At 41.4% G+C, this 10,054-nt stretch overlaps 3 protein-coding genes across 4 annotated transcripts; 2 read left to right on the forward strand and 1 right to left on the reverse strand.

Annotated features, from left to right (window-relative positions):
* The first annotated feature begins 317 nt into the window (after positions 1–317).
* Positions 318–3,915, forward strand: LOC128301763 (lipopolysaccharide-induced tumor necrosis factor-alpha factor homolog). The gene is made up of 4 exons (XM_053038390.1): positions 318–450; positions 830–1,118; positions 1,194–1,329; positions 3,270–3,915. Exons 2-4 carry the CDS (start codon positions 890–892, stop codon positions 3,370–3,372), a joined length of 468 nt encoding a protein of 155 aa, XP_052894350.1. The 5' UTR covers positions 318–450; positions 830–889; the 3' UTR covers positions 3,373–3,915.
* A 515-nt stretch (positions 3,916–4,430) lies between these two features.
* LOC128302121 (lipopolysaccharide-induced tumor necrosis factor-alpha factor homolog) lies at positions 4,431–6,158 on the reverse strand. Of its 2 annotated transcripts, XM_053038859.1 has the most exons (3): positions 6,006–6,158; positions 5,808–5,939; positions 4,431–5,486 (listed from the first exon to the last, which is right to left on the reverse strand). In XM_053038859.1, exons 1-3 carry the CDS (start codon positions 6,007–6,009, stop codon positions 5,236–5,238), a joined length of 387 nt encoding a protein of 128 aa, XP_052894819.1. In that variant the 5' UTR covers positions 6,010–6,158; the 3' UTR covers positions 4,431–5,235. The 2 variants fall into 2 exon arrangements, with proteins under 2 accessions (XP_052894819.1, XP_052894820.1); XM_053038860.1 differs by lacking the exon at positions 5,808–5,939.
* Positions 6,159–9,247: 3,089 nt separating this feature from the next.
* LOC128303606 (lipopolysaccharide-induced tumor necrosis factor-alpha factor homolog) lies at positions 9,248–10,054 on the forward strand. The gene is made up of 2 exons (XM_053040606.1): positions 9,248–9,384; positions 9,491–10,054. Exons 1-2 carry the CDS (start codon positions 9,381–9,383, stop codon positions 9,733–9,735), a joined length of 249 nt encoding a protein of 82 aa, XP_052896566.1. The 5' UTR covers positions 9,248–9,380; the 3' UTR covers positions 9,736–10,054.

The raw sequence follows: 10,054 nt of genomic DNA on the forward strand, positions 1-10,054 counted from the left end.
TTTCACAAGGCATTAATTGTCAACTACAAAAAAACTACTCCGCTACTAAGGCGAAACAATCGTATCTGTAGCAAATGCAAAACAAACTGAACAAATAAAGCGTACCGAAATATCGAACTCGAACCCCCCCGAACGACGTGTCCAGACGCGCTCGACACAAACTACCCCTACGCATCGCGTGGCGAGCATAAAACTCCTCATACTACCACGCATCGCATCGCACCCCCCAAAACGCACACCAGCAAACCGGTGTTGGCTCCGTAGTAAATGGCCACCATCAGGTGCCGGTACGATTTGGACGCGGCTTTCAGTGAGCAACGAACTTTCGATCGCGCAACACGGCGACCGGGTGTGTGGTTGGAAGCAGCACAAAAAAAAATCAACCATTCGACTAAACCACCAAAAGAACGCGGTGCATCCAGTGCAACTGCAAGTGAGATTACAAAACAGGTATGCATACCGTGCGGGGGGCAGCCCTTTTTAGGGATTGCTCTGATACGCTGTAGAGTGTGTGCAGAGAGACCGAGTGAAAAAAGGGAAAGTGGTCCGTGAACAGTACATCATAAACCGGTGCATTGGGCTCGATCGACTGAAGATCAGTGCCGAGTTTGCAAAAAAAAAAAACCACGGGCACGGAGTGAAAGTGACGAGCAGTTTGGTGTATTTATGGGTGTCGCTTTTGGTGTGTGTGCTTGTGTCGTTTCTGTACATTATGATGGAGTTCTTCCTTTATCGTTATGTTTTGTCTCTTAAGTGCAGCTTCTAAGTTTAGTTGATTAAGTGCATATGTAAAATACTCACGTGTTTATTCCATTTCGTTCACTTGCAGTTTGGAATAGTGGTGATAGAATTTACAAGCAAAAACACACACACACACACACCCACCAGAATGAACCCCAGCGGTAAGGGATCCGGTCCGGAAGGATTTCAAACGCAGCCATTAAATCAGCCACCCTACCCTGCACAGTCCCCGCCATACCCGGGCCAAGCAACCAGTGGCTATCCTCATCCCACGGCCAACGTACCCAACTATGCGCATCCACCGCCTCCGCCACCGTACGACGCTAACTCGAACGTGATCCCACCGGCACAGAATGCGTCCACGACTTATGTGCAGGGTAAACAGGAGTGATCACACATTTCTTTACGTAGAACTATTGATCACGCTCTATTCTCGTTCTGTGTCAATACAGTTGTAACCAGTCCACAAGTAGGGCCCGATCCGGCCTCGATGGTGTGTCCCTCCTGTACCAAGCACGTGATCACCCGGCTGGATTATGAAACCTCTACCAAAACGCACATCGCAGCCGGCCTGCTATGCCTTTTCATGTAAGTTGCCATGGTGTCTTGTAGATGTACCACCACTAAATCATCTGTCAATCAATCCATCCTGTGGAATGTAATGAATCATATTACTATGCAATTTGTGTTCACAAATACTACAGAAGAAGCTAACAAGATAAAGAGAACACATATTTAAATCTTAAAAAAATATTTTTATCCAACCTTAACTAAGCCCTGATAAGTGTAATCATAAGAGATTATGGTACGATTTAAAACAAAGGCTCATAGGGCTCATTCGTACAAACGAAATACTCTGTGTTGCTCTATTTAGAAAGAGCTTCCTAACACCCGACTGTATCGCATTTTGTCGCTCAACTACCGCTCTATCAACTTCGTTTGATAACTGCCACGATTCCGGTTGACAAAGCTAACGCCCTCGAAACCGGATCTTAAGGGAGAAGAACACGCCGGCACAATCGACAGAGAAACAAAAATAGTCCCAAACGGGCGACTCCACTCAAGACATTGTTCTGACGCTGTTTACAGACTGGTATTGTAAGACATCTTGCTGGTAGACGGCTCGTCTAACGCTCGAGGGGTAAATCCGGTTTAGATTGGAGATCGTTAAACTTTAACGCTCAAGCTATTACAATCGCACAGAATTTAACACCACAGCCAACAAACAAACCCCAGAAAGAAGAATAGAATTTCGTTTCCATTTTCAATACAATTGCCTATTTCGCACTACAGTTCCAACCACGTTCCAGTGGCATGTGAGCTTCAGAACCGCTGAATGGTATGGTGGATGCTAATGGCAAATATTTACTAGAAATATCTACACTGCAAGAAATGAGTTCATGCATGAGTATGAAGTGCCGGGTGGTGCGTTGTTGAACCAAGATAAATAAAAATTCCACTCGCGCTCCGTGTGCGAAGATGGTGTACGCTATTTCCTGTTATCTAAGCATCGTCTAAGTGATGCATAGTGCAATTAAAGGCCAGCTAATACGCAATCTCCCGAAAGGTTTTGCAACTCAAGTGTTCTTCATTCTGATAACAGTGAGCCGGAAAGTGTCCGATGAGTGGAAAGCATACAGCACAGCTTAAGTAGTGTAGTTACAATAATTTTCCAACAAAATAAAACTCTTTTAATAATTTTAAAATGGGTAAACACTTCGTACAACATTCACTCTGATAGACAAAGTTTGTACCAACTTTGTACCTATTGCAAACGTTAAGTACAAACGCGACTGCTCGCTGTTATCTTATCTTATTTACAAACCTACATTTTACCAACCGTTGGTCCAACCATTGGTAACAGTATGTTATGATATCTGACGACGACAAAGAACCTTTGGAGGTCAGTTAAGTATGGAACAAAAAGAACCCCCTTTTCATTGCCAGCCAGCTATTGTAATATGATGTAAACTGTTCAATTTGTTTCCCTTGCTCGAATCTACCAACGAACAGATAACAAATTCTTTATTCACCACCCTCACCAAAAGCCATTATTGCCTCAAGCAACGGGCGGGATGGAGTGGTGTGTTAAGTGTTGGGAAAGTCTCATTAGACGGAAATGAGCAGCCTACCCAATCGTTCATATTGCACCATTTGCGATCGTTATTGTGAACCCCGCTGTGCGAGCTTTCTGATTGATGGACATATTGGTGGGTGATGAATGGTACACCAAATCAGCCGTCTGCACGTTGACAGGGACTGACGTATTATCTATCAAGGAAAATTAATCCGGTCTTAGGTGGTGTTACATATGGTTTTGTTTGTTTGTTATTTCTTCTTTCCTCTAGTGGTGCTATTTCTGGAAATGACTAAGCCAATGAGCTACTTCTTGCATTACTTCTCATTTTTTTCATAATCTTTTAATAAATGTTAATATAAGTTTAATAGTTATGATAACGAATGTATCACATGGCTTAAGATCAATAAACTATAATATTGCTTTGCTCTGTTTTCTTCTACTTCCGCAGTTGTTGGCCATGCTTCTGGATTCCGTACGTGATCGATTCGTGCAAGAACGCTAATCACTATTGTCCGAACTGTGGAGCCTACATTGGAACATACCGTGGCTAGGTTTGTTCCTCCGCCGCCGTGTTGCCATGTGTGAACAAACAGCACAACCCCAGTCATCAATCCTTCTGCAGATGCGCACCACCGTCTCCCACGGGCGGCGGCCCATGGTCTCCAAAAAACTATTATTATGTTAATCCTGCTACACACCGGCACCAGCGTGCCGAGTGCGCAAGTATTGTGATGTAATTTCCCACCTTTCCCTTGCGTTTCCCTCTCAGTACCAGCACGCAATCGAAAGAGGATGAGATGCGTCACCCGGAGTGTGATGTAGTGAAGATGGTGGAAGAGTTAACAAAACTTGAGGAAAAAAGAAAGTGCCTGCAACGATAACGTATTTGTAAGAGTAGGTCGGTAGGAAGGATCAAACAAAACAAAGTGAAAACGGGAGAGCGAGAGCGTACGATGGAACAGACGCAATCGAGCATAGCTTTGTCAAGACGACTGTTATTATTTTTTATTATTATGTATTGAATATTGTTCACTACGTCATACGTAAATTGCATAATAAACTTATTGTACAATATCAACTCTACAAACACCGCCCATGTCTTGCATATTTTGCATATTAAATTGTTGTTTTTTAGCAATGCACGTAAAATAGTTTTTAGTAAAACAGCATTTCTTTATTGAAATAATTTATGAGAATAAGACCGTTTTTGCGTTTTTTTTCAGAAAAGCATCCATATAAAACACGGAACCCTACAAATGTCTTCGGGTTCGTGTCTTAGATCGCGCACATCACTTGAGCTGCAATATGTTTTTAATGTTTCCTTATTCCACTTTCTTCTTTCTGACCCCGAATGAAATGAAAGTGAAAATTGCACAACATTGAATGCTTAACACTTTCTGTGTAATAAGAAAAACGGCCTGGCGGTTCGAAAAAGAAACGAAAAAAAAACTTCTTGAGAACCACATGTTTTCAAACAATGAATGTGTTTGATGTTATGACTTTCGGTTGAAACATGAAGCAAGTGATTTACGATCGCCGAATGGGTGAGGGGTCTTTCCATTTATTGCAAACAGATGTCACACAATGTTTGAATACCGATGCTTATTTCATTTCACACGTGATCAGCTTTGTAGACAAATCTTGGGTGACGCATACTTTATGTCAACCAAATTTAATAAAAATTGAATATTTGTAATCATTGTTGTAAGTTTACTGATATGATTACAAAATATGTTTATTGTTTGAATGAAGTTCGACGCTTGATGGAGCCATTAAAGTTTCTTTTTTGAATATATTCAATGTAAGAGTAATTTGATATTCTACCTACAATTGCCTGGTTGCTACAATAAATGGTTTAGTTTACAATAAGAATTCTTTTTCGGGCATCCAGAGAGAGGAGGTGGAATGATGGCATTAACACGATCGCCAGAACTGGGCTGGGATATGGGTATGACTAGCGAAGGCGCTCGATCGTTAGCGATTTGGATGACTAATGCTGCAGTATAAGACCAAGAAACACCGGATAATAAGGCAATTTTCTACATTCGGCATAGCAGCGCATTTTTTTTCCAAATATCCAATTGAGCCTTAATTTTTGTTACAAATCAATCATAACCTAAGATATGGTACAAATTTCGTATTTCATCGGTACTGTGGCTATCGTCCTGTTGCGTATCGATTAAACTGTTCTCTATCTTATTTACAAAACGTGTCGCAATGTCGATTTGATTTCACGTTCCATTTTACTTCTGGGTAACGAATCTCGAACTCTCCACGCGACATTTACTGATAAAGCGCCATTAGCGGCGTGCGCACACTGTTACGTACAAAGCACAAAAACACGCAACACAAACACACATTAGTGTAGAGAATGGGTTTCGGCTTTCCCTAACGTTAATCGTTGCCGTTGTTCTCTACTTCCGGTACGTGCCGATAAAGGATCCACAGTTCGGGCAGTAATGGTTCGCATCTCGGCAGGCCGTTGAGCAGTAGGGCACGAACGCACATGGCCAGCAAAGGAAAAGGCACAGCAAACCGGCACACAAATGCGTCTTGGTGGTGGTTTCATACTCCAGCCGCGTTACCACCGTCGCTCGACAGGACGGACAGATGATGGTGGTCGGATCCGGACCAACCTGCGGGCTCGTGACGATCACTGTGGTCTCTGTCGGCATTAAGCCCATGGATTAGTACCGAAAACAAAAGAAAAGATAATCGTATAGTACTTTGCGTATCTTCCGCATCTTCGAACAAGCCACGAAGCGAGGGGTTCTGTTCCTGTTTAACAGCACCAGAGCACAACAAGACCGACAGGTCTGTGACCAGATCCGCGCATCCCCCACGTGCTACGACCGGGCAGGTTCCACGGCGAGATCCAGGAGTAAGTTTCACTCTCACGAAGCCAACAACAAACCAATCCCAACCCCAACAACTTCATTAAAAAGAGACACACAAACACGGTTCACCAGTAGTGTACGGAACTTACGCAACGATGGCGGTTCCTGGCTGTGCAAGTTAGCGGACTTGAACGGATCGGCCGTTTGCTGGTGGGGATAGGCAGCCGGTACGGGGCGATTGATCTGATCGTACGGCGGCGGATCGGCCCTGCCCGTTCCATCTGATCCGAACGGTTGTTAGTAAGAGCGCAATTAATCGGCGTATATGTTCACAAGTCTACACTCACCCATGATACTGCTAGCTTTCGTCTATTTCCACTGAGTACAGCCCACCGGTCAAGAATTCCGTCCAACCGAATAATGTCCAGCGTCCCACCGGCTCGCAATGTCAACTTCCCCAAATGGAATGGTTCGGCACACTGACGTCCGTGGTACCTGTGTAGAATGGGGCACGGAAATATGGTCTAACTTGTCGGGTAAATTATTTACCAGTTGGAACACCTGGTCGGGAGTTCCTGTACGGGGTGTGGTTAGAGCAAGGAGGTGAAATAATCACAAGTGATAAGAATGATAAGATTGCATGTTCGGTAAGTTTTTTCTCGCCGGTGGAATATTTAAGCAGCTTTATTTGCTGTACCGCGGGCTCGGTGTTTCATGATTCATTGATTTGCACGCACCCAAACACATGCCTGTGTTTCGATTGTGTTAGAAGCTTGTGCGAGAAATGGATGTGTGGGGACGTCTATTACTGCAGTCAAGCTGTTTCACTAGCTCAATTAATTCATTCACCGCTAGTGCATTAGGCGTGTGTTTATTTTGTAGAGTGATCGTAACAAAAACAAACGCTAAAGCGACTGTTGAAGGTCATCTGTATAGGACCGAACACGCTGTACTATGTTTATTCCTACAGATCATATTCCTTCAGTGATATTAACATTTATTAATCAAAATGGCTCACGGTTAGCTTCATCAAAGTGTTATTATTTGTGCTTCGTGAATTTTATTCACATATGAATTCTTTGAAAGAAAAATATGTAAAGAGAAAAACCAAAACTTGCTTTAACATCTGCCGCAGTCGAGGGACGAGTGATTTATAAAATAATCGCCTATCTTGAAACCCCAAATAATGAACGTATGTCAGTAATCATAGCATAAGTACGATTTATGTAAGGAAATAAGAAACGAAATAGTTGGAAATATAATAAAAACCCTTCCCAATTGGTCGTCAAAACGTTCAGTGGACCAACACGTGGAACCCTTTAGATTTGTCATCAATTGTACGACTTAAGTGACCATGTTGATAATTTCTTACAGATTCAAATTAGCGACTCGGGAAGTGCTACTTTATCGCTTAATTTTAACTTTCGCACTGGCCGACTGCGTAGGTTATATCCTATTTCATTTCCGCATAACTAGAATTCTATTCCTAGTTTGTCCATGAAATTCGTCCTTATCGTCTTGATGCAATTGTCGCAGTGCCGTTCTCTCAGCTGTTGTTGCCACCAATTTCAATGACCACACCCTGTATGTACTATGTGTTTTATTCACAAAATGTGTTAGTACATCTCATTTAGAATATAGAACAACTGACAAATATGAAAGTATATATAATATGTTTATTACTTTGCACTATTAATTACAAAGACCATCTTGTTTTGGCTTAACGAATGATCAGATTTCTTTCGGGTTTCTTAGCTCAAAGCCCTGCAAGGCTGTGCTATATTATAGCTTATCAGATTTATGTCTACCCTGTAGATAATATCTTAGGGTTACCATTTATGTATTAAAGTTAAACCTGGCATATTAAACTTAAACAGATAAGATATACCAATAAACTTTATTTACAGATTTCATCATTAACAACAGATTGCTTGTATTCTAATCACTGCAAAGGGACACCAAGCGGTTTATTGTACATCATATATGGTTAACGACGATAGAATTAAACACGACAGTCGACATGCAATTGCATTGCAAGCAGTGTGGGTGGCTTATGTGAAGAGTATGACGTATAATAAATTGTAACATTCTGTTCGCTTTACAAATAATAGTCTGAGCGTATGGGTTGAAGATTAAAAATGCTCTCTAACGTAAACCAAAGGTCATGGGCAATAAACAAACGGCATAGTATGCCCTTGTGATTTCGCAATACAACATGAATCAGTTGTTCTGAACATGCACACCAGTCGAGAGATCAACGACCAATGTAGATCAGTATAGGGAAGGGTTGTTCCTTGTTTATGTTTCTACCAGAGATGTTGAAAGATTTCATTAACATAATATTCATAACATGCAATACATGGCGAGAGTTAAATAAAAGTCAACGAGCTACAACTTTAACAAATATTGCAGTCGAAAATGAAAATGAACAAATGAAAGATTATATAATCTTATATATATAATCTAATATATAATCTTTTAATCTAGTAATAATTGCAAAGATTTAATTTCGTAAACAATTGTAAAGGAGCAGTACGGTTTGACTTGATAAAGAATTGCAAAGGAGTAGCAAAGTAACGTCTGAAAGAGAAGATCGGAATAGTTCAACAGCAGGAGAGAGTTAGTTAGTTTTAGAGCGAGCTAGCATAATGATAATTTTTACGGATGGTTCCTTAAGAAATAGGAAAAAATATCTCAAAAATTAAGAACATAGTATCAGGCAAAAAAAGCAAAAGAATTTTAGTAACACCCCATTAACTATTAGTCACTTAAATCTATTTTTCTATCCTCCCTTTTTCATCCATCATTCACACGTGCAGAAAACTTTTAGAAAGATTTATTATTGAAAGATTTAAATTCAGAAGTGATTAAGTAGAAGATTCACGTTTTGTATTTTTCTCTTTGCATCTTTTTTTTTTTGGTAGACAAATTCGATTTCAGCTAACGCTCACATTAAAACACGCCTCGTTCATATAAACCCTCGTTCGCTACTAGACACAATACAACTTGCCCAGCAATGTTCGAGCAAATGTGTGGAAATTTCTTGTTTAGGCTATCAACCTAACGGCAGATAAATTTATATTCTCAACGCTTGCAGTCATCGACGATTGTATTATTTTGGGCCATCGTGTACGTGCGCTTCCTGCCCAAACGACTTTTAAGCGCGCATCTAAACGAACACATGATTCATCGACGGATGCGAAATGACTAATATCAAGTTTGACACAGAGCAAGTCAGAGCATCGAAAATGGTTCATACGTTTTCTCAATAGAACTCCACAACAGTCGTATTTTGATAGCCCTTATCACAACGCGCCGTGAGAACTATCTTCATTCAACGACAATGATGAATCATCAACCCTGTGAAATAACGTGCAAGAGTGTGTTTGTTTGAGTTGGCTATCACAACAGTAAGATTCGTACGTTTCTTGGATGGTTGAGAAAAGGTATGGTGGCTGTTAACACCTTTAGTGAAAATTTTCTCTATTATTATAACAATCTTTAAGAACGAAACGATCAAATAGATGTACACGGTTCTATTTTGGATTGACTTTATTTTTGTTGGGGCTGAGTAATTGCGATGGATAGTGAAGCATACACACGCCATACCGCTAGGTAGTTGGCAAACAAACCTACGATAACCTGGCGTACAATATAACAGACGCTATCTACAGTCAAACGACCTAGTTGGCGTAAAGCTTCAGCCAAGTGCACTACGCAAAATGAGTAAGTATACCGTGTGCCGCCACCAGCGCGAGCTTTTTCTAGCGTTACGAGCGCATCTGTTTGCCGGTGGCATTGCAACTGTTTACATTTTCCCCCACACCCACAGCGACCATCGTAGTGACGAACCCGCAGGTCGGCCCCGACCCGATGACAATCACCTGCCCATCCTGCCATGCTACGGTACGCACGAAAGTGAAGCACGAATCGACGACGTCGACTCACGCCTGCGCCCTACTGCTGTGGATCGTGTGTTGGCCCTGTCTTTGCCTACCGTACTGCTGTAACTCGTGCCGGGACGCCAACCATTACTGTCCAAGATGCAACACATTCATCGGCTCGTACAAGCATTGAAGGACGATCGCTGTTAATGCAAGCACCCTTAGCTAGCCGTAAATGAGAGTCAGCAATCATTAATTAGCTGCTTCAGTTAAAAGTGAAAACTGTATCGTTCTTGGGGTTATCTATTTCATTACCAAGCCGTGATAGTGCTAGCTAATTACTGTAAAAAATTAAAATTCGTTAGTGATTTTGATAGCAAAAAAAAAGACGTATGATGAAGCAGGGAACTTTTACTTTAAGGTACAGAAACTTCCTAATTTGTCTAATATAATTCCCTTGCTTTGTTATACAACAAAATAAATTGTTTTGAATGAATCACATGTTCTCAATA

Source organism: Anopheles moucheti, chromosome 3, assembly GCF_943734755.1.
Source record: "Anopheles moucheti chromosome 3, idAnoMoucSN_F20_07, whole genome shotgun sequence".
Lineage (NCBI taxonomy): Eukaryota > Metazoa > Arthropoda > Insecta > Diptera > Culicidae > Anopheles > Anopheles moucheti.

What these genes read in the sequence shown, in the direction of transcription:
- LOC128301763 (XM_053038390.1), top strand. Translation starts at nt 890, where the DNA reads ATGAACCCCAGCGGTAAGGGATCCGGTCCGGAAGGATTTCAAACGCAG. An exon ending in GTCCACGACTTATGTGCAGG is followed by an intron (nt 1,119 to 1,193) that starts GTAAACAGGAGT and finishes GTGTCAATACAG; the next exon opens with TTGTAACCAGTCCACAAGTA. An exon ending in GGCCTGCTATGCCTTTTCAT is followed by an intron (nt 1,330 to 3,269) that starts GTAAGTTGCCAT and finishes CTACTTCCGCAG; the next exon opens with TTGTTGGCCATGCTTCTGGA.
- LOC128302121 (XM_053038859.1), bottom strand. An exon ending in CCAGGAACCGCCATCGTTGC is followed by an intron (nt 5,487 to 5,807) that starts GTAAGTTCCGTA and finishes TAATGCCGACAG; the next exon opens with AGACCACAGTGATCGTCACG.